Source organism: Phasianus colchicus, chromosome 35, assembly GCF_987193195.1.
Source record: "Phasianus colchicus chromosome 35, bPhaCol1.hap1.1, whole genome shotgun sequence".
NCBI lineage: Eukaryota > Metazoa > Chordata > Aves > Galliformes > Phasianidae > Phasianus > Phasianus colchicus.
Genome location: NC_143470.1, coordinates 2574775 through 2601105, shown reverse-complemented (window position 1 = coordinate 2601105; position 26331 = coordinate 2574775). Strand labels below are relative to the sequence as shown.

At 61.2% G+C, this 26331-nt stretch overlaps 2 protein-coding genes across 3 annotated transcripts in view; one reads left to right on the top strand and one right to left on the bottom strand.

Moving 5' to 3' along the window:
• The window catches only part of RXRB (retinoid X receptor beta), a 24684-nt gene extending 9061 nt beyond the window's left edge, over positions 1-15623 (bottom strand). Inside the window, exons 1-6 of one of the 2 annotated variants that reach the window (XM_090129160.1) lie at positions 15517-15623; positions 11844-12007; positions 9193-9340; positions 7017-7196; positions 3712-3866; positions 124-223 (exon numbers count right to left, since the gene is read on the bottom strand). In XM_090129160.1, the coding sequence (XP_089985286.1) occupies positions 124-223; positions 3712-3866; positions 7017-7196; positions 9193-9340; positions 11844-12007; positions 15517-15535 (766 nt within the window). In that variant the 5' untranslated portion in view covers positions 15536-15623. Of the gene's footprint in view, positions 1-123; positions 254-3711; positions 3867-7016; positions 7197-9192; positions 9341-11843; positions 12008-15516 lie in introns of both variants that reach the window. The other variant, XM_090129159.1, reaches the window with a different exon arrangement.
• On the top strand, positions 15523-26331 carry SLC39A7 (solute carrier family 39 member 7). The gene is made up of 8 exons (XM_090129128.1): positions 15523-15832; positions 17001-17763; positions 18404-18572; positions 19852-19932; positions 20759-20887; positions 22386-22484; positions 23229-23425; positions 26052-26331. The coding sequence occupies exons 2-8, from the start codon at positions 17005-17007 to the stop codon at positions 26301-26303; spliced, it is 1686 nt and encodes a 561-aa protein (XP_089985254.1). The 5' UTR covers positions 15523-15832; positions 17001-17004; the 3' UTR covers positions 26304-26331.

Genomic DNA, 26331 nt, shown 5'->3' with positions numbered 1-26331 from the left:
TCCAACAGGAACCACACACCCCATAGGACCCCACATGACCCCATATGACCCCATATGACCCCACATGACCCCATAACACCCCACACGACCCCATAAGCGCTATAGGGTGACCCCACAACTCACCGGCGCGCAGCAGGATGACCTGGTCGTCCAATGGGAGCCCTGAGAACCTGGGGATCCTTTTGGCCCATTCCACCAGGGTGAAGAGCTGCCGGTCGGCGGCCTGGCAGATGTTGGTCACCGGGTCATTGGGCTGATACACGGGGGGGGGGGGGATTTAGGGGAGGGGGGGGGGTCAGAACCGCGGGGCTGGGGGGGGGGCGTTTCAACCCGCGACCCCCGACCCCCGCGTCTGACCCCCGACCCCCCCGCTGCCCCCCGACTCCCCCGATGGGACCCCAAAGTGTCCCCCCCCCCCCCCCCAAATTCTGCCCATTGATGGCAGTGGGCTGATATGGGGGGGGGCTTCACCTCGTGACCCCTGACCCCCCTGTGTGACCCCCGACCCCCCATGTGACCCCTGACCCCCCCATGTCACCCCCAACCCCCCTTTGTGACCCCCCACGTGACCCTGACCCCCCAACACCCCTGTGACCCCCCCATGTGACCCCTGACCCCCCATGTGACCCCCAACCCCCCCATGTGACCTTTAACCCCCACGTCTGACTCCCAAATCCCCTTTGACCCCCAACCACTCCCATGTGACCCCTAACCCCCCTATGTGACCCCCAACCCCCCCATGTGACCCCCAGCCCCCCCCCGACCCCAAAGCCCTCCATCTGACCCCCATGTGACCTTTATCCCCCCCCATAAGACCCCCAACCCCCCTATGTGACCTTTAACCCCCAACCCCTGACCCCCGACCCCCCCTCTGCCCCCCAACTCCCCTGATGGGACCCCAAAGTGTGTCGTCCCCCCCCCCCAAATTCTGCCCATTGATGGCATTGGGCTGATATGGGGGGGGGGCTTCACCCTGTGACCCCTGACCCCCCCGTGTGACCCCTGACTCCCCCGTGTGACCCCCGACCCCCCCATGTGATCCCCAAACCCCCCATGTGACCTTTAACCCCCACGTCTGACCCACAAATTCCCCTTTGACCCCCAACCGCCCCCATGTGACCCCTAACCCCCCCCCATGACCCAAACCCCCCATGTGACCTTTAACCCACGTGACCTTTAACCCCCCCATCTGACCCCCAACGCCCCATGTGACCCCCAGCCCCCCCCCGACCCCAAAGCCCTCCATCTGACCCCCATGTGACCTTTATCCCCCCCCATAAGACCCCCAACCCCCCCTTGTGACCTTTAACCCCCCACCTCTGACCCCCGACCCCCCCGCTGCCCCCCGACTCCCCCAATGGGACCCCAAAGTGTCCCCCCCCCCCCCAAATTCTGCCCATTGATGGCATTGGGCTGATATGGGGGGGGGGGGCTTCACCCCGTGACCCCTGACCCCCCCGTGTGACCCCCGACCCCCCCATGTGACCCCTGACCCCCCCTTGTGACCCCTGACCCCCCCGTGTGACCCCCGACCCCCCCATGTGACCCCTGACCCCCCCTTGTGACCCCTGACCCCCCCGTGTGACCCCCGACCCCCCCATGTGACCCCTGACCCCCCCATGTGACCTTTAAGCCCCCATGTGGCCCCCAACCCTCCCATGTGACCCCCAACCCCCCCCCAATATTTCCCCCCATTGCCCCCCTCCCCAACCGACCCCCCCACTGCCCCCCCACTGCCCCCCATTTCCCCCCCCACCGATCCCATCACCCCCCCCCCTCACCGACCCCCCCTCACTGACCACCCCCCCCACCATGGTCCCCCCCCCATGCCCCCCCCCTCACCCTCACCGCCCCCCCCCACGGCCCCCCTTCTCACCGACCCCCCCATCGCCCCCCCCCGGCTCTCCCCCCTCACTGACCCCTCCCCCCCACGGCCCTCCCTCTCATCGACCCCCCACACAGCCCCCCCCCCCCCCACCGACCCCCCCATGGCTCCCCCCCATGTTACCCCCCACGGCCCCCCCCTCACCGACCCCCCCACGCCCCCCCCCTCACCGACTCCCCCCCATTGCCCCCCCTCTCACCGACCCCCCAACGGCTCCCCCCATTGCCCCCCCCTCACCGACCCCCCCACCGACCCCCCCCTCACCAACCCCCCCATTGCCCCCCCACCGACCCCCCCCCATGGCCCCCCTCATGCCCCCCCCCCCACCGACCCCCTCTCACCGACTCCCCCCATCGCCCCTCCCACTCACTGACCCCCCCCCCACGGCCCCCCCCCACCTCCTCCCCCCCCCATGCCCCCTCCCTCACCGACTCCTCCCCCCACAGCCCCCCCCCCCACGGCCCCCCTCTCACCGATCCCCCCCCACTGCACCCCCCCTCACCGACCCCCCCCACGGCCCCCCCTCTCACCGATCCCCCCCCATCGCCCCCCCCCAACACTCCCCCATCGCCCTGCTGCTTTCACCGACCCCCCCCACAGGCCCCCCCCCCCCACCGACCCCCCCCACAGCCCCCCCTCTCACCGATCCCCCCCCCATGCCCCCCCCTCACCGACTTGCCCACCAACCCCCCCCTCATCGCCCCCCCCCCGCGGCCTCCTTTCTCACCGACCCCCTCCATCGCCGCCCCCCCGGCTCCCCCCCCTCACCGACCCCTCCGCATCGCCCACCCCCCCCACCGACCCCCCCATGGCTCCCCCCCATGGCCCCCCTCTCACCGATCCCCCCCCCATGGCCCCCCCCTCACCGGCCCACCCCTCACCGGCCCCCCCCCCCACCTCCTCCCCCCCCCATGCCCCACCCCTCACCGACTCCTCCCCCCACAGCCCCCCCCCCAACGGCCCCCCCCATGGCCCCCCTCTCACCAATCCCCCCCCACAGCCCCCCCCCACGGCCCCCCTCATGCCCCCCCCCCACCGACCCCCCCCCATCGCCCCCCCCCCAACACTCCCCCATCGCCCTGCCGCTTTCACCGACCCCCCCCCACATGGCCCCCCCCCCATCATGCCCCCCCCTCACCGACCCCCCCCCACGACCCCCCCTCTCACCGATCCCCCCCCATGCCCCCCCCTCACCGACAACCACACCGACCCCCCCCATGCCCCCCCCCTCACCGACCCACCCCATTGCCCCTCCCTCTCACCGACCCCCCCACGGCCCCCACCCATGCCCCCCCCTCACCGACCCCCCCAACGACCCCCCACGGTCCCCCCCTCACCAACCCCCCCCCCCATTGCCCCCCCCCAACACTCCCCCATTGCCCTGCCGCTTTCACCGACCCCCCCCCACATGGCCCCCCCCCCCAACGGCCCCCCCCATGCCCCCCCCCCTCACCGACCCCCCCCACGGTGCCCCCCTCACCGCCCCCCCCACGGCCCCCCCTCATCACGGCCCCCCCCCCACACCCCCCCCACCCACCACCCCCCCGGCCCCCCCCCCCTCGGCCCCCCCCATGCCCCCCCCCTCACCGACCCCCCCACCTCACCGCCCCCCCCACACCCCCCCCTCACCGACCCCCCCCATTGCCCCCCCCACTCACCGACCCCCCACCCACCACCCCCCCGGCCCCCCCCATGCCCCCCCCCTCAACGACCCCCCCACCTCACCGCCCCCCCCCCACGCCCCCCCCACTCACCGACGCCCCCCACGCCCCCCCCTTCACCGACCCCCTCCCCCCACGCCCCCCCCCCACGGCCCCCCCTCTCACCGATCCCCCCCCCGCTCCGTCCACCCCCTGCTCGGATTTCTGCTCCACCGCCATCTCTGCGTCCAGGATCCGCTCCACCGGCATTTCCTCGGGGGTCGCCGCCCCCCCCTCCTCCCCCTCCTTCTCCTTCCCCCGCTGCCGCTCCTCCTGCACCGCTATGGGGGGGGGGGGACGCCAGAGGGGGGGTCGGTGTGGGGCTGACCCATAGGTGGGGGGGGGCTGCCCCATAGATGGGGGGGGGGGCTTTCATGGGGGTGGGGAGGCTGCATAGTGGGAGGGGGGATGGGAGGGGGATGAGGGGGGTCGGTGTGGGGCTGACCCATAGATTGGGGGGGGGCACCATAGAACGAGGGGCTGCCCCACAGAGGAGGGGAGGGACATGGGGAGGGGGGATGGGGGGCTGCCCTATAGATGGGGGGCAGGGGGCTGCCGCAGAGAGGGAGGGGGGATGGGAGGGGGATGGGGGGTGTCGGTGTGGGGCTGACCCATAGGTGGGGGGGGGCTGCCCCATAGATGGGAGGGGGGGGTCTTTCATGGGGGAGGAGCTGCCGCATAGAGGGAGGGGGGATGGGAGGGGGATGGGGGGGAGTCAGTGGGGGGCTGACCCATAGGTGGGGGGGGCTGCTCCATAGATGGGGGGGGGGTTTCATGGGGGAGGGGCTGCTGTATAGAGGGAGGGGGGATGGGAGGGGGATGGGGGGGGTCGGTGTGGGGCTGACCCATAGATTGGGGGGGGGGCTGCCCCATAGATGGGAGGGGGGATGGGAGGAGGATGGGGGGGGGTTGGGGGGGGTCGGTGTGGGGCTGACCCATAGATGGGGGGGGACAACTGTGGGGGGGGCTCGGTATGGGGCTGCCCCATAGATGGAGGGGGTGGTCTTTCATGGGGGAGGAGCTGCCGCATAGAGGGAGGGGGGATGGGAGGGGGATGGGGGGGGTCGGTGTGGGGCTGACCCATAGGTGGGCGGGGGCTGCCCCATAGATGGGAGGGGGGGGTCTTTCATGGGGGAGGAGCTGCTGCATAGAGGGAGGGGGGATGGGAGGGGAATGGGGGGGAGTCAGTGGGGGGCTGACCCATAGGTGGGGGGGGGCTGCCCCATAGATGGGAGGGGGGATGGGAGGAGGATGGGGGGGGTTGGGGGGGGTCGGTGTGGGGCTGCCCCATAGATGGGAGGGGAAAAGTGGGGGGGGGGGCTCGGTATGGGGCTGCCCCATAGATGGGGGGGGGGGGTTCATGGGGGAGGGGCTGGCGCATAGAGGGAGGGGGGATGGGAGGGGGATGGGGGGGGGTCGGTGTGGGGCTGACCCATAGGTGGGGGGGGGGCTGCCCCATAGATGGGAGGGGGGGTCTTTCATGGGGGAGGGGCTGGCGCATAGAGGGAGGGGGGATGGGAGGGGGATGGGGGGGAGTCAGTGGGGGGCTGACCCATAGATGGGGGGGGACAACTGTGGGGGGGGGCTTGGTATGGGGCTGCCCCATAGATGGGAGGGGGGGTCATTCATGGGGGAGGGGCTGCCGCATAGAGGGAGGGGGGATGGGAGGGGGATGGGGGGGAGTCAGTGGGGGGCTGACCCATAGGTGGGGGGGGGCTGCCCCATAGATGGGGGGGGGGTTTCATGGGGGAGGGGCTGCTGTATAGAGGGAGGGGGGATGGGAGGGGGATGGGGGGGGTTGGTGTGGGGCTGACCCATAGATTGGGGGGGGGCACCATAGAACGAGGGGCTGCCCCACAGAGGAGGGGAGGGACATGGGGAGGGGGGATGGGGGGCTGCCCTATAGATGGGGGGCAGGGGGCTGCCGCAGAGAGGGAGGGGGGATGGGAGGGGGATGGGGGGTGTCGGTGGGGGGCTGACCCATAGGTGGGGGGGGGCTGCCCCATAGATGGGGGGGGGGTTTAATGGGGGAGGGGCTGCTATATAGAGGGAGGGGGGATGGGAGGGGGATAGGGGGGTTCGGAGGGGGGTTGCCCTATAGACTGGGGGGGGGCTGCCCCATAGATGGCAGGGGGCACCATAGAACAGGTGGCTGCCCTATAGATGGGGGGGGGGGGAACCCTTAGAGGCAGGGATGCCCCATAATGGAAGGGGGGGAGGGGAGGGGTCGCTATGGGGCTGCCCCATAGTGGGGGGGGGGGGGTCTTCCTTGGGTTTTCAGGGTCTGGGAACGGGATTTTGGGGTCAGAAAGGGGGATCTGGGGTCAGAAAGGGGGATTCTAGAGCAATAATGGGGTCCAGGAGTGGGATTTTGGGGTCAGAAAGGGGGATTTGGGGTCAGAAAGGGGAATTTGGGGTCTGAGAGTGGGATTCTGGAGCAATAATGGGGTCTGGGAGTGGGATTTTGGGATCAGAAAGGAGAATTTTGGGGTCAGAAAGGGGGATTTTGGGGTCTGAGAGTGGGATTGTGGAGCAATAATGGGGTGCGGGAGTGGGAATTTGGGGTCAAAAAGGGGGATTTGGGGGTCAGTAAGGGGGCTGCAGGTCCTGGCACGGTGGGCCTTCACACCGCATGTCACTCTCATGGGATTTTGAGGCTTAGGAGTGGGATTTTGGGGCAATTTTGGGGTCTAGGAGTAGGATTTGGAGTCTGGGAGCGGGATTTTGGGGTCAGACAGGGGGATTTGGGGTCAGAAAGGGGGATTCCGGGGTCAGAAAGGGGGCTGCAGGTCCTGGCAGGACGTACACTCATGCCGCATGTCGCTGTTACGGGATTTTGGGGTGATTTGGGGCTCCAGAAGTGGGATTTGGGGCTATGAGATGGGGTTTTTGGGGTCTGGGAGCGGGATTTTGGGGTCAGAAAGGGGATTGGGGGCCACTTTGGGGCCGAGCCTCGCGCCTCATGCCGCTGGCCAGGCACTTCTGGTAGCGGCAGTACTGGCAGCGGGTGGGTCTGAATGGGATTTTGGGGTCAGAAAGGGGGATTTTGGGGTCAGAAAGGGAGATTTGGGGGTCAGAAAGGAGGATTTGGGGGTCAGAGAGTGGGATTCTGGAGCAATAATGGGGTCTGGGAGTGGGATTTTGGGGTCAGAAAGGGGGATTTGGGGTCAGAAAGGGGGATTTGGGGGTCTGAGAGTGTGATTCTGGAACAATAATGGGGTCTGAGAGTGGGATTTTGGGGTCACAAAGGGGGATTTGGGGGTCATAGAGGGGGCTGCAGGTCCTGGCAGGGCAAACCTTTGTGCCGCATGTCACTGTTATGGGATTTGAGGCTCCAGAAGTGTGATTTGGGGCTATGAGATGGGGTTTTTGGGGTCTGGGAGCGGGATTTTGGGGTCAGAAAGGGGATTGGGGGCCACTTTGGGGCCTACCCTCGCGCCTCATGCCGCTGGCCAGGCACTTCTGGTAGCGGCAGTACTGGCAGCGGTTGCGCTGCCGCTTGTCCACCACGCAGTCGCGGTTGTCCCGGCAGCTGTAGCTCAGGTCCTTCCGGATCGTCCTCTTGAAGAAGCCCTTGCAGCCCTCGCAGCTGTACACGCCGTAGTGCTTCCCTGCGGGTCGGGGGGCAGGGGTCAAGGGTGGGGGTCACCGGGGTCATGGGGGACATCGTCGGGGTCAGTGGGGTCGTGGAAGTCTTCATTGGGGTCACTGGGGTCATCTTTGGGGTCATGGAAGTCATCATTCATGTCACTGGGTCATCATTGGGGTCACTGGGGTCATGGGGGACATCGTTGGGGTCATCTTTGGGGTCATTGGGGTGATGGAAGTCATCATTGGGGGCACTGGGGTCATCTTTGGGGACATTGGGGTCATCACTGGGGTCATGGAAGTCATCATTGGGGGCACTGGGGTCATGGAAGTCATCACTGGGGTCATCATTGGGGTCACTGGGGTCATCTTTGGGGTCATGGAAGTCATCATTCATGTCACTGGGTCATCGTTGGGGTCAGCGGGGTCGTGGAAGTCTTCATTGGGGTCACCGGGGCCATGGTGGACATCATTGGGGTCAGTGGGGTCGTGGAAGTCTTCATTGGGGTCACTGGGGTCATGGGGGACATCGTTGGGGTCATCTATGGGGTCATTGGGGTGATGGAAGTCATCATTGGGGGCACTGGGGTCATCTTTGGGGACATTGGGGTCATCACTGGGGTCATTGGGGTCATCTTTGGGGTCAGTGGGGTCATGGAAGTCATCATTGGGGTCACGAAAGTCATCGAAGAGTGGATTTGGGCTCAGAAAAGAGGAATTTGGGGCAGAGATTTTGGGGTGAAAAGGACGGATTTGGGCTCAGATTTGAGGAATTTGGGTCAGTTTGAGGCTCAGATTTGGGCTGAGATTTGAGGAATTTGAGGTAGATTTGGGCTTGGACTTGGGCTCAGAAAAGAGGAATTTGGGGCAGAGATTTTGGGGTGAAAAGGACGGATTTGGGCTCAGATTTGAGGAATTTGGCTCAGATTTGGGCTCAGATTTGGGCTCAGATTTGAGGAATTTGGGGCAGAGATTTTGGGGTGAAAATGGGCGGATTTGGGCTCAGATTTGAGGAATTTGGGGCAGATTTGGGCTCAGATTTGAGGAATTTGGGCAGTTTTGTGTCAGTTTTAGGCTCAGATTTGAGGAATTTGGGTCAGATTTGGGCTCAGATTTGATGAATTTGGGGCAGATTTGGGCTCAGATTTGGGGAATTTGGGTCAGATTTGGGCTCAGATTTGGGTCAGTTTGAGGCAGAAATTTTGGGGTGAAAAGGACGGATTTGGGCTCAGATTTGAGGAATTTGGGGCAGTGATTTGGGTCAGTTTGAGGCTCAGATTTCGGTTCAGATTTGAGGAATTTGGGGCAGATTTGGGCTCAGATTTGGCTCAGTTTGAGGTTCAGATTTGGGCTCAGATTTGAGGAATTCGGGGCTCAGATTTGGGTCAGATTTGGGTCAGTTTTAGGCTCAGAAAAGAAGAATTTGGGGCAGAGATTTTGGGGTGAAAAAGGGCGGATTTGGGCTCAGATATGAGGAATTGGGGGCAGATTTGGGCTCAGATTTGAAGAATTTGGGGCAGATTTGGGCTCAGATTTGGGTCAGTTTGAGGCTCAGATTTGGGCTCAGATTTGAGGAATTCGGGGCTCAGATTTGGGTCAGATTTGGGTCAGTTTTAGGCTCAGATTTGGGCTCACATTTGAGGAATTTGGCTCAGATTTGGGCTCAGATTTGAGGAATTTGGGGCAGAAATTTTGGGGTGAAAAGGACGGATTTGGGCTCGGATTTGAGGAATTTGGGCAGTTTTGTGTCAGTTTTAGGCTCAGATTTGAGGAATTTGGGTCAGATTTGGGCTCAGATTTGAGGAATTTGGGGCAGAAATTTTGGGGTGAAAAGGACGGATTTGGGCTCAGATTTGAGGAATTTGGGCAGATTTGTGTCAGTTTTAGGCTCAGATTTGGGCTCAGATTTGAGGAATTTGGGCTCAGATTTGGGTCAGTTTGAGGCTGAGATTTGGGCTGAGAAAAGAAGAATTTGGGGCAGAGATTTTGGGGTGAAAAGGGGCGGATTTGGGGCTTTACCTGAGGAGCGATCCCCGCAGATGGCGCAGAGGCGTTTCCCGGGGGGGGGGCCGTGGGGGGGGCCGTGGGGGGGTCGGAGCCCGAGGGGGGGTTTGATGTCATCTGAACTGCTGACCGTGTGAGGGGGGGGCAGGGAGGCCGGGCTCGGCTTTTTGGGGTGAAAAACGGCCAAAATGGGCAAAAAGAGAGAAAGAAATCCTGGTTACGGGGGGGTTCTCATATGGGGGGGGGAGGGGGTGAAAAACACCAAAAATGGGCAAAAAGAGAGAAGGAAAAGGGGGGGGGAGGAAAAAGAGGGGGGAGAGGAAAGGGGGGGAGAGGAAAGGGGGGGAGGGAAAGGGGGAGGGAAAGGGGGGGGAAAGGGGGGGGAAATGGGGGGGGGAGGAAAAGGGGGGGGGGAGGAAAAGGGGGGGGAGGAAAGGGGGGGGAGGGAAAAGGGGAGGGAGGGAAAAGGGGGGGGAAAGATTTTAAAGATTGGAAAAATAGGGGGAAAAAAGAGGAAAAAGGAAAAAGGGGAAAAAAGAAAAAACAATTTGGAGAAAAAAGGGGGAAAAAGGAAAAAAAGGGGAAAAAGGGAGAAAAAGGGAGGAAAAAGGGAGGGAAAAGGGAGGGAAAGGGAGGAAAAAGGGAGGAAAAGGGAGGAAAAGGGGGAAAAAGGGGGAAAAAGGGGGAAAAAGGGGGAAAAAGGGAGGAAAAGGGAGGAAAAGGGGGGAAAAGGGGGAAAAAGGGGGAAAAAGGGGGAAAAGGGAGGAAAAGGAGGAAAAGGGAGGAAAAGGGAGGAAAAGGGAGGAAAAAGGGAGGAAAAAGGGAGGAAAAAGGGAGGAAAAGGGAGAAAAAGGGAGGAAAAGGGAGAAAAAGGGAGGAAAAGGGAGGGAAAAGGAGGGAAAAGGAGGGAAAGGGAGGGAAAGGGAGGAAAAAGGGAGGAAAAAGGGAGGAAAAAGGGAGGAAAAGGGAGGAAAAGGGAGGAAAAGGGGGGAAAAGGGGGAAAAAGGGGGAAAAAGGGGGGAAAAAGGGGGAAAAGGGAGGAAAAGGAGGAAAAGGGAGGAAAAGGGAGGAAAAGGGAGGAAAAAGGGAGGAAAAATGGAGGAAAAAGGGAGGAAAAAGGGAGGAAAAGGGAGAAAAAGGGAGGAAAAGGGAGGAAAAGGGGGGAAAAGGGGAGGAAAAGGGAGGAAAAAGGGAGGAAAAGGGAGGGAAAAGGAGGAAAAGGGAGGGAAAGGGGGGAAAAGGGGGAAAAGGGGGAAAAAGGGGGAAAAAGGGGGAAAAGGGAGGAAAAGGAGGAAAAGGGAGGAAAAGGGAGGAAAAAGGGAGGAAAAAGGGAGGAAAAAGGGAGGAAAAGGGAGAAAAAGGGAGGAAAAGGGAGGGAAAAGGGGAGGAAAAGGGAGGAAAAAGGGAGGAAAAGGGAGGGAAAAGGAGAGAAAGGGAGGGAAAGGGAGGAAAAAGGGAGGAAAAAGGGAGGAAAAGGGAGGAAAAGGGAGGAAAAGGGGGGAAAAGGGGGGAAAAAGGGGGAAAAGGGAGGAAAAGGGAGGAAAAAGGGAGGAAAAAGGGAGGAAAAAGGGAGGAAAAGGGAGGAAAAGGGAGGGAAAAGGGGAGGAAAAGGGAGGAAAAAGGGAGGAAAAGGGAGGGAAAAGGAAGGAAAGGGAGGGAAAGGGAGGGAAAAGGGAGGAAAAAGGGAGGAAAAGGGAGGAAAAGGGAGGAAAAGGGAGGGAAAAGGGGAGGAAAAGGGGAGGAAAAGGGAGGAAAAGGGAGGAAAAGGGAGGAAAAGGAGGAAAAGGGAGGAAAAGGAGGAAAAGGAGGAAAAGGGAGGAAAAGGAGGAAAAGGGAGGAAAAGGGAGGAAAAGGGAGGAAAAAGGGAGGGAAAAGGGAGGGAAAGGGAGGAAAAGGGAGGAAAAAGGGAGGGAAAAGGGAGGGAAAGGGGAGGAAAAAGGAGGAAAAGGGAGGAAAAGGGAGGAAAGGAAAAAGGAAAGAAAAAATGAATAAAGTTAAGAAAAACAGGAAAAATTAATGAGAAATAGAGATAACTAAGGGATAATTAATAAGAAATGGGGAAAATTAAGAAGAAATAGGAAAAAGTAACGAAAAAATTAAGAAAATTAAGAGATAATTAATAACAAATAAGGAAAACTAAGGACAACTAGGAATAATTAAGGGCTGATATGGGCAATAATAAGGAAAAGCCAAGAAGAAATGGGAAAAACCAATGGAAAATAGCAAAAATTGAGGAGTAATTAGTAAAAAATGCATAAATCAAAGAAAAAAAAAGTAATTAAGAATAATCAAGGAATAATTAATAAAAAGTAGGGAAAATGAAGGAGAAATGAGCATAATTAAGGACTGATATGCAGAATAATAAGGAAAAACTCAACAGGAATAGGAAAAATTGATGAGAAATGGAGAAAATTGAGAGGTAATTAATTAAAAACGGAGAAAATCGGAAAAATTGATGAAAAACAAAGAAAATTAAGGGATAATTAATAAAAAACGTGGAAAATTAATGACAATTAAGCATAATTAAGAAGTAATGACGAAAGGAATAAAGAGAGACCCAGGCAGAAATGGGAAAAATGGAGCAGCAGGGAGGGAAAGCGAGGAAAAGAGAGACGTATTAGGGCTAATGACAGGCAATTAGCGCTAATTAACGGGCGCCTAATTACCTGCGGGCTGCGGGCGTAGGGCGCTGGGGCCGCCCCTCCCCCCCCCGAGGACGTGATGACGGCAAATGGGGAACCGGGGGGGGGCGCTGGGGGGGGGGCGGCCATGGGGGGGGCGGGGGGGGGAGGGGAGGCGCTGAGAGAGGAGCTGTCCGGGCTGCGGGTCTCTGTAATTACATTAATTAGAGGGTAATTGGGGGTTAATTGGGGTTAACTGGGGGCTGGGGAGGGGCTGGAGGGGTTAATTAGGGGGATGGGGGGTTAATTGGGGGGTTGGGGGACTAATTAGGGGGGAGGGGAGGCGCTGAGAGAGGAGCTCTCCGGGCTGCGCGTCTCTGTAATTACATTAATTAGGGGTTAATTGGGGGTTAATTGGGGCTCATTGGGGATGGGGGGTGGTTGGGGGGGTGCTGTGGGGGTTAATTAGGGGGATGGGGGGTTAATTGGGGGGCTGGGGGGATAATTGGGGGGGAGGGGAGGCACTGAGAGAGGAGCTGTCTGGGCTGCGGGTCTCTGCAATTACATTAATTAGGGGTTAATTGGGGGTTAATTGGGGTTAATTGGGGGTTAATGGGGGTTAATTGGGGCTGGGGGGTGGTTGGGGGGCTGGGGAGGCTGGTTGAGGGAGGTTAATTAGGTGTAGGTGGTTAATTAGGGGTCTTGAGAGGGGGGCTGAGAGAGGAGCTGTCCGAGCTGCGGGTCTCTGCAATTACATTAATTAGGGCTTAATTGGGGGTTAATTAGTGCTGGTTGGGGGGCTGGGAGACTGGGATGGCTGGCTCGGGGGGGGGGGTGTTAATTGGGGGGGTTAATTAGGGGTGGGGAGTTATTTGGGGGGAGCTGTGAGAGGAGCTGTCCGGGCTGCAGGTCCCTGGAATTAAATTAATTAGGAATTAATTAGGGTTTATTAGGGGTTAATTGGGCTGGGGAGCTGTTTAGGGGGGGCTGATTGAGAGTTAATTAGGGGGCTTAATTGGGAGTGGGGGTTAATTGAGGGGTTGGGGGGGGAGGGGGAGGTACTGAGTGCAACTGTCCGGGCTGCGGGTCTCTGGAATGAGATGGGGGGGGTTAATTAGGACTTCATTAGGGGTTAATTAGGAGCTAATTAACACTAATTGGGGCTGGGGGGGCTGGTTGGTGGGAGCTGGGGGGTTAATTGGGGGGGGGGGGGGCCTTTGGGAGGAACCATCCGGGCTGTGGGTCTCTGGGGGGGGGGGAGATAGGAGGGGGACAGGTTAATTAGGAGTGGGGTTAATTGGGGCTGGGAGTTAATTAGGTGTGGGGGGAGCTGGGACCCCACAGCACCCCCCAGAACTCTCCATAGGACCCCATAGGACCCCATATTCCCCCCCCCCCTCACCCCATAGGAATCCATAAGATCCCATACAACCCCATATTCCCCCCCCAGGACCCCATAAGATCCCATACAACCCCATATTCCCCCCCAGGACCCCATAAGATCCCATACAACCCCATATTCCCCCCCCAGGACCCCCCAGGATCCCATACAACCCCATATTCCCCCCCAGGATCCCATAGGATCCCATACAACTCCATATTCCCCAACCCAGAACACCATAAGATCCCCATATTGCCCCCCCAGGACCCCATAAGATCCCATAGGACCCCATATTCCCCCCATAGAATCCCATAGGACCCCGTATCTCCCCCATCCCCATACGAACCCATAGGACCTTAAAGCCTCCCCTGACCCATAGGAGACCAGAGGACCCCATAGGATCCCATATCCCCACCCCAATCCCCCTATGACCCCATATGACCCCATATCCCCCCATAGGACCCCACAGTCCCCAACCCAGAACCCCATAAAACCCCACAGACCCACATATGCCCCCAAATAGGACCCCATAGAGCCCCATAGCTTCCCATAAGACCCCATAGGACCCCATATCCTCCCCTCCCACCCCATAGGCCCCCATACGACACCATAGGCCCCCAGAAGACCCCATACGACCCCATATCCCCCCCCTCACCCCATAGAACACCAAAGGACCCCATATTCCCTCCCCCCATCCCCATAGGACCCTATAGGCCCCCCCCAGGACCCCATTGGATCCCATATCCACTCTCCCCCACACCCCCATAGGACCCTAAAAGACCCCATATCACCCCAGGACCCCATAGGACCCCATATCCTCCCCCCATCCCCATACGACCATACAACCCCATATTCCCCCCCCCATCCCCATAGGACCCCATCTGACCCCATATCCTCCCCTCACCCCATAGAACCCCAAAGGACCCCATATTCCCGCCCCCATCCCCATAGGACCCCATAGGACTCCATAGGGCCCCCTCCCCAGACCCCCATAGGACCCCATAGGACCCCATATTCTCCCCCTCATCCCCCCCATCCTCATAGGACCCCATAGGACCCCATATGCACCCCCCCATCCCCGTACGACACCATACAACCCCATATTCCCCCCCCATTCCCATAGGACCCCATATTCCCCACCTCGTCCCCCCCAGACCCCCATAAGACCCCATAGGACCCCACAGGACCCCATATATCCCCCTTCATCCACACAGGACCCTATATTCCCCCCCCCCCCCATCCCCATACGACACCATACAACCCCATATTGCCCCCCCCATCCCCATAGGACCCCATATTGCCCCCCCCATCCCCATAGAACCCCATATCCCCCCCCCATCCCCATACGACACCATACAACCCCATATTGCCCCCCCCATCCACATAGGACCCCATAATACCCCATAGGACCCCATATCCCCCCCCCCATCCCCATACAACACCATAAAACCCCATATTCCCCCCCCCATCCCCATAGAACCCCATAGGACCCCATAGCCCCCACATCCCCATATGGCCCCATAGGACTCCATACGCCCCCCCCAGGACCCCATTGGATCCCACATCCACTCCCCCACACGCCCCCATAGGACCCCATAGGACCCCATATTTCCCCCCTCGCCCCCCCCCATCCCCCCATAAGACCCCATAGGACCCCATATTTCCCCCCCCATCCCCATAGAACCCCATATTCCCCCCCCATCCCCATACAACACCATACAACCCTATATGTCCCCCCCCATCCCCATAGGACCCCACAGGACCCCATATGTCCCCCCCCATCCCCATAGGACCCCATATTCCCCCCCTCGCCCCCCCTCCCGCCCTCATAAGACCCCATAGGACCCCATATGCCCCCCCCATCCCCATACGGCCCCATATTCCCCCCCCCCCCCCCCAGGCCCCCATAAGACCCCATAGGACCCCCTATGCCCCCCCCATCCCCATACAACACCATACAACCCCATATTCCTCCCCCCATCCCCATAGGACCCCATATTCCCCCCTCCACCCCCCCCAGGCCCCCATAAGACCCCATAGGACCCCATATGCCCCCCCCATCCCCATAGAACCCCATAGCCCCCCCCCCCAGGACCCCATTGGATCCCATATCCATTCCCCCCAGGCCCCCATAAGACCCCATAGGACCCCATATGCCCCCCCCCATCCCCACAGGACCCCATATCCCCCCCCCTCACTCCATAGGCCCCCATAGGCCCCCATATCCCCCCCCCAGGACCCCATAAGGCTCATTAGGCCCCCATAGGCCCCCATAGGCCCCACAGCCCCCCCGTAGGACCCCCCCCGTCTCCCCCCCCCCCGCCGCCCGTCACTGACCGCGGTCGCTGTCTCCCATCCCCGTCTCCCCGGGGGGGCTCCCGGCCTCGGCCCCCCCCGCCCTCGGGCCCCACCGCCTCCGCCGCCCCACACTGCTCCGCGCCGCCCCCCCCAACCCCCCCGCCCCACATACACCGGAAATAACCGCCCGCTCCCCCCACCCCTCCCGCCCCAAAAAAGGGGACCGGAAGTGCCCGGCGCCAAGATGGCGACGGAACCTTCAACCTTTTTCCGGTTCCGCTGTGGTCAGGGGCAACTCTCGCGAGAGAACGGAAAAGGCGTGGCCTCGGTGCCACGTCGGGGTTGGAGCCGCACGGTGAGTCCTCCGCGGGGCAGCGAGAGGGGCGGCCAGACGGGCGTGAGGCGGCGGGGGGCGCTCTGTCCCTTCTCTCCTGTCTCTATGGTTGCTCCCGTTCTCCCCTATGCGTTGCGCGTGGGGCACTCTATCCCCTCTCCGCCGTCTCTATGGTGGCTCCATTGAGCTCTATGAGCCGTGTGTGGGTCACTCTATCTCCCCTCCCTCGTCTCTATGGTTGTTCCAGTTCTCCGCTATGGGCTGCGCGTGGGGCACTCTATCCCTTCTCCGCCGTCTCTGTGGTGGCTCCGTTGAACTCTATGTGTCGCATGTGGGGCGCTCTATCTCCCCTTCCCCGTTTCTATGGTGATTCCCGTTCTCCCCTATAGGATGAGCGTGGGGCGCTCTATCCTCTCTCTTCCGTCTCTATGGTAGCTCCATTGATTTCTATGGAGAACCGCCCCCCGGTGGCCGCTCTATTCCTCCCTCCCCGTCTCTATGGTACCTCTATTGAGCCCTATGGAGGGTCACTCTCCCATGGCCACTCTATCTCCTCTTCCCCATCTCTATGGTAGCTGCATTGAGCTCTATGGGCTGTGCATGGAGCGCTCTATCGTCCCTTTCCCGTCTCTATGGTGGTTTCCATTCTTCCCTACAGGCTGCCTGCAGGGCACTCTATTCTTCCTTCTCCATCTCTATGGTAGCTCCATTGATCCTTTCGGAGGTTCACTTCCCCATGGCCACTCTATCCCTCCTTTCCCATCTCTATGGTACCTCTATTGATTCCCATGGGGAGTCACTCCCCCATGGCCGCTCTATCCCTGCTTTCCCATCTCTATGGTACCTCCATTGATCCCTATGGAGGTTCTCTCCTCTGGTCACTCTACTCCCTCTTCCCCATCTCTGTGATACCTTTATTGATCCCTGGGGGGGGGGGTCATTTCCCCATGGCTGCTCTATCTCCTCTTCCTCATCTCTATGGTACCTCCACTGATCCCAATGGAGGGTCGCTCTCCCGTGACCGCTCTACTCCCTGTCCCCATCTCTATGGTAGCTGCATTGATCCCTATGGAGAGTCACTCCCCCGTGGCCGCTCTACCCCCTCTTCCTCGTCTCTATGATACTCCACTGATCCCTATGGAGGATCTCTTCCCCCATGACCGCATCTCCCCCACCTTTCTCCCCACAGCTTCATGGCGACGGCCCTCCTCCACCCGGGGGAACACGTGGCCACCGGCATGGCTACCGTCATGGCCGCCGCGTTGGCCCTCTGCCTCCTGCCCTCCGCCTCTCACGGGGACCAGCACCACCACGACCCTTCCCACGAGGACCTCCAGCACCACCATCACCACCACCACGAGGATGGCGGCCACGGCCAAACGCTGACGGCCATGTTTAGTGGCCGTAGCCACCACCACTACCATGGGGACCCCCATGGGGACCCCCATCATGGCCACCACCACCACCATGGGGACCCCTATCATGGCCACCACCACCGTGGGGACCCCCATCATGGCCACCACCACCATGATGGGGAACCCCATCATGGCCACCACCATCACCACGGGGACACTGGCCAAGGCCACCACCATGGGGACCCTCACCACGGCCACAGCCACTCCCATGGGGACATTGGCCACGGGGACCCCTACCACGGCCACGGCCACCACCATGAGGACCCCCACCATGGCCACCACCATGGGGACATTGGCCACGGGGACCCCCATGAGGACCCCCACCACGGCCACCATCACGGGGACCCCCACCACGGCCACTCCCATGGGGACATTGGCCACGGGGACCCCCACCACAGCCATGGGGACCCCCACCACAGCCATGGGGACCCCCACCACGGCCACAGCCACTTCCATGGGGGCCTTGGCCATGGAGACCCCCAGATTCCCCCCCCTCCACCTCACAGCCGCCCGGATACGCTGACCCTATGGCTTCAGGTGAGCGTCCCCTTCCCCCCAACTGTGCCACCCCCCCCCCATTAATGCCCCCCATCAATATCCCACCTCCCCCAATTAACAGCCCGCCCCATCGATCCCTCCCCATCGATCTCCCTCCCCCCAATTGATATCCCACCCCATCAATCTTCCCCCAATTAACACCTCCCCCCAATCTCACCCCATTGGCCCCCCCAATTAACACCCCCCTCCCCAATTAACATCCCCCAATCTCCCCCCCCCCCAATTAACACCCCCCCAATTAAGACCCCCCCACACCACTTCCCCCCAATCTCACCCCATTGGCCCCCCCAATTAACACCCTCCCCCCAATATCCCCTCCCCAATTAACATCCCCCCCAATTAACACCTCCCCCCAATCTCACCCCAATATCCCCCCCCCAATTAACACCTCCCCAATATCCCCCCCCCAATTAACCCCCCCCCAATTACCATCCCCCCCAATTAACACCTCCCCCCAATCTCACCCCATTGACCCCCCCAATTAACACCCCCTCCCCAATTAACCCCCCCCAATTACCATCCCCCCAATTAACACCTCCCCCCAATCTCACCCCATTGACCCCCCCAATTAACACCCCCCCCCCCCAATTAACCCCCCCCAATTACCGTCCCCCCCCAGACGATGACAGCCACGCTGCTGATCAGCGCTGCTCCGTACCTCCTGCTCTTCCTGGTGCCCCTGGAGTCCAACTCCCCCCAGCACCGCGGGCTGCTCCGGCTGCTGCTCAGTTTTGCTGCTGGGGGTCTCCTGGGGGATGCATTCCTCCACCTCATCCCCCACGCCTTGGGTGAGTGCTGACCCCCCCCAGCCCCAAAACCCCCAAATTTGGGGGGCAGTGGGGCACTTTGGGGGTCGTTCTGGCACTTTTGGGGGCCATCGGGGCGCTTTGGAGGACCGTGTGGGGCGCTCTATACCTCCTTCCCCACCTCTATGGTAGCTTCATTGATCCCTGTGGAGAGTCACTGCTCCTTGTCCACTCTATGCCCCCTTCCCCACCTCTATGGTAGCTCCATTGATCCCCATGGAGAGTCGCTCCTCCTTGACCACTCTATCCCCACTTCCCCATTTCTATGGTAGCTCCATTGAGCCCTATGGAGAATCAGTCCCCGATGGCCACTCTATGCCCCCTTTCCCACCTCTATGGTTGCTCCATTGCTCCCTATGGAGATTCACTCCCCCATGACTGCATGGCCGAATTTTGGGGTTCACTGTGGCAGCTTTGCTGCTGGGGGTCTCCTGGGGGATGCATTCCTCCACCTCATCCCCCACGCCTTGGGTGAGTGCTGACCCCCCCCAGCCCCAAAATCCCCAAATTTGGGGGGCAGTGGGGCACTTTGGGGGTCGTTCTGGCACTTTTGGGGGCCATCGGGGTGCTTTGGAGGACCGCGTGGGGCGCTCTATACCTCCGTCCCCATCTCTATGGTAGCTCCATTGATCCCCGTGGAGAGTTGCTCCTGCTTGTCCACTCTATCCTGCATTCCTCATCTCTATGGTAGCCCCATTGATCCCTATGGAGATGCTCTTCTCCATGGCCTTTCTATCTCTCTTTCCCCATCTCTATGGTAGCTCCATTGATCCCCATGGAGAGCCCCTCTCTCATGGCCACTCTATGCCCCCTTCCCCACCTCTATGGTTGCTCCATTGCTCCCTATGGAGGATCAGTCCCCCATGGCCACTCTATCCCTTCTTTCCTGCCTCTATGGTAGCTCCATTGAGCCCTATAGAGACTCACTCCCCCATGGCTGCATGGCCAAATTTTGGGGTCACTGGGGCACTTTTGGGTTCAGTGGGTGCATTTTGGGGGTCACTGGGGCACTTTTAGGGTCAATGGGTGCATTTTGGGGGTCACTGGTGCATTTTTGGGTTCAGTGGGTGCATTTTGGGGGTCACTGGGGCACTTTTAGGGTCAGTGGGGCACTCAATGTTCCCGCATCCCATATTTTGGGGTCACTGGGGCACTTTTGGGGTCAATGTGGCCCTCAGTGTCCCCCCACCCCATATTTTGGGGCTCACTTTGGGGGACACACGGACACATGGTGGTTCCCCCCCCTCCTCCCCCCCTGCAGTTCCCCACACTCACCACGAGGACGGCGGCCACGAATTGGGGGGCAGCGATTGGACGCACGGCCACGGGCACTCACACCAAGGTGGGACGGACGGACGGACGGACAGGGGGTTGGGTGGGTGGGCGGATGGACGGACGGATGGCTGGGTGGATGGATGGTTGGATGGACATGGGTGGGTGGGTGGGTGGGGAGGCTGGATGGACAGATGGACGGGTGGGTGGAAGGACGGATGGGTGGGTGGACAGATGGATGCACAGATGGGTGGATGAATGGGTGGACAGATGGGTGAACGGGTGGAAGGACAGACGGGCGGATGGACGGATGGTGGGTGGGCAGATGGAGGGGTGGATGGACGGGTGGATGGACAGGTGGACGGATGGGTGGACAGATGGACGGATGGGTGAATGGGTGGAAGGACAGACGGGCGGACGGACGGATGGGTGGAGGGGTGGATGGGTGGATGGGTGGTTGGATGGACAGATGGACGGACAGTTGGATGGGTGGGTGGATGGACAGGTGGATGAATGGACAGATGGATGGACAGATGGGTGAACGGGTGGAAGGACAGACGGGCGAATGGACGGATGGTTGGATGGACAGATGGATGGGTGGATGGACGGTTGGATGGATGGATGGGTGGATGGACCGATGGACGGGTGGATGGACAGATGGGTGGGTGGATGGACAGATGGGTGGGTGGATGGACAGATGGGTGAATGGGTGGAAGGACAGATGGATGGATGGTCAGATGGATGGACAGATGGGTGGAGAGATGGATGGATGGGTGGACAGATGGGTGGAGGGATGGAGGGATGGATGGACAGGTGGATGGACCGACGGACGGGTGGATGGACCAACGGACGGACAGACGGACAGATGGACGGACAGTCCCTGTGGGTGTCCCCAGGCGCGGAGCACGGCAGGATGCTGGCCGTGGGGACGTGGGTGCTGGCCGGCATCGTGGCCTTCCTGGTGGTGGAGAAGGGAGTCAGGCATCTGAAGGGCGGCCACGGCCACGGCCACGGGCACAGCCACGGTGAGAGGGGGCCACAAACGGCCCCAAACTGGGGGGTGGGGGTGGGGGAAGGGTGGCCACGGTGAGAGGGGGCCACAAACGGCCCCAAACTGGGGGGTGGGGGTGGGGGAAGGGCGGCCACGGTGAGAGGGGGCCACAAACGGCCCCAAACTGGGGGGTGGGGGTGGGGGAAGGGTGGCCACGGTGAGAGGGGGCCACAAACGGCCCCAAACTGGGGGGTGGGGGTGGGGGAAGGGTGGCCACGGTGAGAGGGGGCCACAAACGGCCCCAAACTGGGGGGTGGGGGTGGGGGAAGGGTGGCCACGGTGAGAGGGGGCCACAAACGGCCCCAAACTGGGGGGTGGGGGTGGGGGAAGGGTGGCCACGGTGAGAGGGGGCCACAAACGGCCCCAAACTGGGGGGTGGGGGTGGGGGAAGGGTGGCCACGGTGAGAGGGGGCCACAAACGGCCCCAAACTGGGGGGTGGGGGTGGGGGAAGGGTGGCCACGGTGAGAGGGGGCCACAAACGGCCCCAAACTGGGGGGTGGGGGTGGGGGAAGGGTGGCCACGGTGAGAGGGGGCCACAAACGGCCCCAAACTGGGGGGTGGGGTGGGGGAAGGGCGGCCACGGTGAGTTGGGGGCCACAAATGGCCCCAAACTGGGGGGTGGGGGGTGGGGGAAGGGTGGCTACGGTGAGAGGGGGCCACAAATGGCCCCAAATTGGGGGGTGGGGGTGGGGGGAAGAGCGGCTATGGTGAGTTGGGGGCCACAAATGGCCCCAACCTGGGGGGTGGGGGTTGGGGGAAGGGTGGCTACGGTGAGAGGGGGCCACAAACGGCCCCAAACTGGGGGGTGGGGGGTGGGGGAAGGGTGGCTACGGTGAGATGGGGGCCACAAACGGCCCCAAATTGGGGGGTGGGGGTGGGGGAAGGGTGGCTACGGTGAGTTGGGGGCCACAAATGGCCCCAAATTGGGGGTTGGGGGCAGGGCGGCCACGATGAGTTGGGAGCCACAAATGGCCCCAAATTGGGGGGTGGGGGGTGGGGGAAGGGTGGCCACGGTGAGAGGGGGCCACAAACGGCCCCAAATTGGGGGCTGGGGGGTGGGGGAAGGGTGGCTACGGTGAGATGGGGGCCACAAATGGCCCCAAATTGGGGGTTGGGGGCAGGGCGGCCACGATGAGTTGGGAGCCACAAATGGCCCCAAATTGGGGGGTGGGGGTGGGGGGAAGGGTGGCCACGGTGAGTTGGGGGCCACAAACAGCCCCAAATTGGGGGGTGGGGGGGTGGGGGGTTGGGGGAAGGGTGGCTACGGTGAGAGGGGGCCACAAATGGCCCCAAATTGGGGGGTGGGGGGTGGGGGAAGGGCGGCCACGGTGAGTTGGGGGCCACAAATGGCCCCAAATTGGGGGCTGGGGGGTGGGGGAAGGGTGGCCACGGTGAGAGGGGGCCACAAATGGCCCCAAATTGGGGGGTGGGGGGTGGGGGGGGGGAGGGGCTGACCCACATCTGTCGGCAGGGCCGAAGGAGAAGGAGAGCGATGGGGAGGAGGAGGAGGAGGAGGAGGAAGAGCGGAAAGGCGGCAGCGGGGGACGGAGGGAGCGCAGCGAAGGGAATGGTGAGGGGCGTGGGGACAGCGCTGGGGACAGCACTGGGGACAGCACTGGGGACAGCATTGGGGACAGCACTGGGGATGTGGGGACACCACTGGGGACGTGGGGACACCATTGGGGATGTGGGGACACCACTGGGGACAGCACTGGGGACATGGGGACAGCACTGGGGACATGGGGACAGCACTGGGGACAGCACTGGGGATGTGGGGACAGAATTGGGGACAGCATTGGGGACATGGGGACAGCACTGGGGACGTGGGGACACCACTGGGGACAGCACTGGGGACATGGGGACAGCACTGGGACATGGGGACACCACTGGGGACAGCACTGGGGACATGGGGACGCCACTGGGGACGTGGGGACACCACTGGGGACAGCACTGGGGACATGGGGACAGCATTGGGGACGTGGGGACAGCGCTGGGGACACCATTGGTGACACCGCTGGGGACATTGGGACATGGTTGGGAACACCATTGGGGCCACCATCAGGACCACCATTGGGGCCACCACTGGGGTCACTATCGGGCCACCATCAGGACCACCATTGGGGCCACCACTGGGGTCACTATCGGGCCACCATCGGGACCACCATTGGGGCCACCACTGGGGTCACTATCGGGCCACCTTCGGGACCACTACTGGGACCACCACTGGGGTCACTATCGGGCCACCGTCATGGTCACCACTGGGGCCGCCATTTTGGCCACCACTGTGGACCCCGTTGTCCCCTCCACCCCGCAGCCATGCAGGTTTCTGGCTACCTGAACCTGGCAGCCGACGTGGCTCACAACGTGACGGACGGTTTGGCCATCGGGGCGTCCTTCGTGGCCGGCCCGGCCGTCGGGACGGTGACGGCGTTGACGGTGCTCCTCCACGAGGTCCCGCACGAGGTCGGCGACCTCGCCATCTTGGTGCAGTCGGGCTGTAGCAAGAAGCAGGTGAGAGCCCGCCCCCTGGGGTCAAAGGTCACGGGGCGGGGGGTAAAGGTGAAAGGTCGTGGGGTTGGGTTATGGGTTGTGTTTTGGGGTTGGGTTGGGGTCGAGGGTCACGTGGTTGGGTTGGGGTCGGGTTAAAGGTCAAGGTTCACGTGGTTGGGTTGGGGTCAGGTTAAAGGTGAAGGGTCATGTGGTTGGGTTGGGGTCGGGGTTAAAGGTCAAGGGTCACATGGTTGGGTTGGGGTCAGGTTAAAGATCAAGATCACATGGTTGGGTTGGGGTCGGGGTTAAAGGTCAAGATCATGTGGTTGGGTTGGGGTCGGGGTTAAAGGTGAAGGGTCATGTGGTTGGGGTCAAGGGTCGTCTTTGGGTCAGGGTTAAAGGTGAAGGGTCACGTGGTTGCGTTGGGGTTAAAGGTGAAGGGTAATGTGGTTGGGGTCAAGGGTCATCTTTGGGTCAGGGTTAAAGGTGAAGGGTCACGTGGTTGGGTTGGGGTCAGGGTTAAAGGTCAAGGTTCACGTGGTTGGGGTCAAGGTTCATCTTTGGGGTCAAGGAGAAGGGTCATGTGGTTGGGTTGGGGTCAAGGGTCATCTTGGGGTCAGGGTGAAGGGTGAAGGGTCGCATGGTTGGGGTCAAGGGTCGTTGTTGGGGTCGGGGTTAAAGGTGACGGGTCACATGATTGAGTTGGGGTCAAGGGTCATTGTTGGGGTCAGGGTTAAAGGTGAAGGGTCATGTGGTTGGGGTCAAGGGTCATCCTTGGGGTTGGGGTTAAAGTTAAAGTGTCACGTGGTTGGGTTGGGGTCAAAGGTCATCTTTGGGGTCAGGGTTAAAGGTGAAGCATCATGTGGTTGGGTTGGGGTCAAGGGTCATCTTTGGGGTCAGGGTGAAGGGTCGCGTGGTTGGGGTCAAGGGTCACCGTTGGGATCAGGGTTAAAGGTGAAGGGTCACGGGGTGGGGTTGGGGTCAAAGATCCGCCATATTGCCCCTCTATGCCCCCTATCCCCCCCATCCGGCCCCCTATACCCCCATATCACCCCCCTTATACCCCTCCCATCTAATTGCCCCCCACCCATCTAATTACCCCCCCATCTTCTTACCCCCCCATCTCATTACCCCCCGCCCATCTAATTACCCCCCCATCTCATTACCCCCCCATCCAATTACCCGTCATATTACTTCCCTGCCCCCTATACCCCCCATATCACCCACCTTATACCCCTCCCATCTCATTAACCTCCATCTAATTACCCCCATCTAATTACCCCCTCATATCATCCCCCTTATACCTCTCCCATCTAATTACCCCCCGCCCATCTAATTACCCCCCCACCTAATTACCCCCCCATACCACCTCCCTGCCCCCTATACCCCCCATATTACTGCCCTTATATCCCTCCTATCTAATTACCCCCCACCCATCTAATTACCCCCCAATCTTCTTACCCCCCGCCTAATTACCCCCCGCCTAATTACCCCCCACCTAATTACCCCCCAGCTAATTACCCCCCGCCCAATTACCCCCCCATCTCATTGCCCCCCGCCCATCTAATTACCCCCCCATCTTCTTACCCCCCACCCAATTATCCCCCCATCTCATTACCCCCCGCCCATCTAATTACCCCCCACCTAATTACCCCCCACCCAATTACCCCCCCATCTCATTGCCCCCCGCCCATCTAATTACCCCCCCACCTAATTACCCCCCACCTAATTACCCCCCCATCTCATTACCCCCTGCCCATCTTCTTACCCCCCCACCTAATTACCCCCCATATCACCTCCCTGCCCCCTATCCCCCCATACTGCCCCCTATACCCCCCATATCACCGCCCTTATACCCCTCCCATCTCATTACCCCCCACCCACCTAATTACCCCCCCATCTTCTTACCCCCCACATAATTACCCCCCACCTAATTACCCCCCCATCTCATTACCCCCTGCCCATCTTCTTACCCCCCCACCTAATTACCCCCCATACCACCTCCCTGCCCCCTATACCCCCCATATTACTGCCCTTATACCCCTCCTATCTAATTACCCCCCACCCATCTAATTACCCCCCAATCTTCTTACCCCCCATCTAATTACCCCCCGCCTAATTACCCCCCACCCAATTACCCCCCATCTCATTGCCCCCCGCCCATCTAATTACCCCCCACCTAATTACCCCCCACCCAATTACCCCCCATCTCATTGCCCCCCCCCTAATTACCCCCCACCCAATTCCCCCCCACCTCATTACCCCCCACCCAATTCCCCCCCACCCAATTACCCCCCACCTCATTACCCCCCACCCAATTCCCCCCCACCCAATTACCCCCCACCCAATTCCCCCCCACCCAATTCCCCCCCATCTCATTACCCCCCACCTCATTACCCCCCACCTAATTCCCCCCCACCCAATTCCCCCCCACCCAATTCCCCCCCACCCAATTACCCCCCATCTCATTACCCCCCACCCAATTCCCCCCCACCTCATTACCCCCCACCCAATTCCCCCCCACCCAATTACCCCCCATCTCATTACCCCCCACCTAATTACCCCCCACCCAATTCCCCCCCACCTCATTACCCCCCACCCAATTCCCCCCCACCCAATTACCCCCCATCTCATTGCCCCCCGCCAGGCGATGCGCCTGCAGCTGCTGACCGCCCTGGGGGCGGTGGGGGGCGCGGGCTGTTCCCTGCTGGCCGAAGGGGTGGGGGCCGCAGCCACGCGCTGGATCCTCCCCTTCACGGCGGGGGGCTTCATCTACGTGGGGACGGTGGCCGTCCTCCCCCAGCTGCTCCGAGAGGACGTCCCCATGCAGTCCCTGCTGCAGCTGGCCGCGCTGCTGGCCGGGGTGGCCATGATGGCGGCCATCGCTCAGTGGGAGTGATTGGGGGGCTGGGGGGGGGGGTTGGGGG

Coding starts and splice junctions, on each gene's coding strand:
- SLC39A7 (XM_090129128.1), top strand. CDS start 17,005: ATGGCGACGGCCCTCCTCCACCCGGGGGAACACGTGGCCACCGGCATG. Junction 20,888..22,385: donor CGGCCACGGGCACAGCCACG/GTGAGAGGGGGC, acceptor ATCTGTCGGCAG/GGCCGAAGGAGAAGGAGAGC. Junction 23,426..26,051: donor CGGGCTGTAGCAAGAAGCAG/GTGAGAGCCCGC, acceptor GCCCCCCGCCAG/GCGATGCGCCTGCAGCTGCT.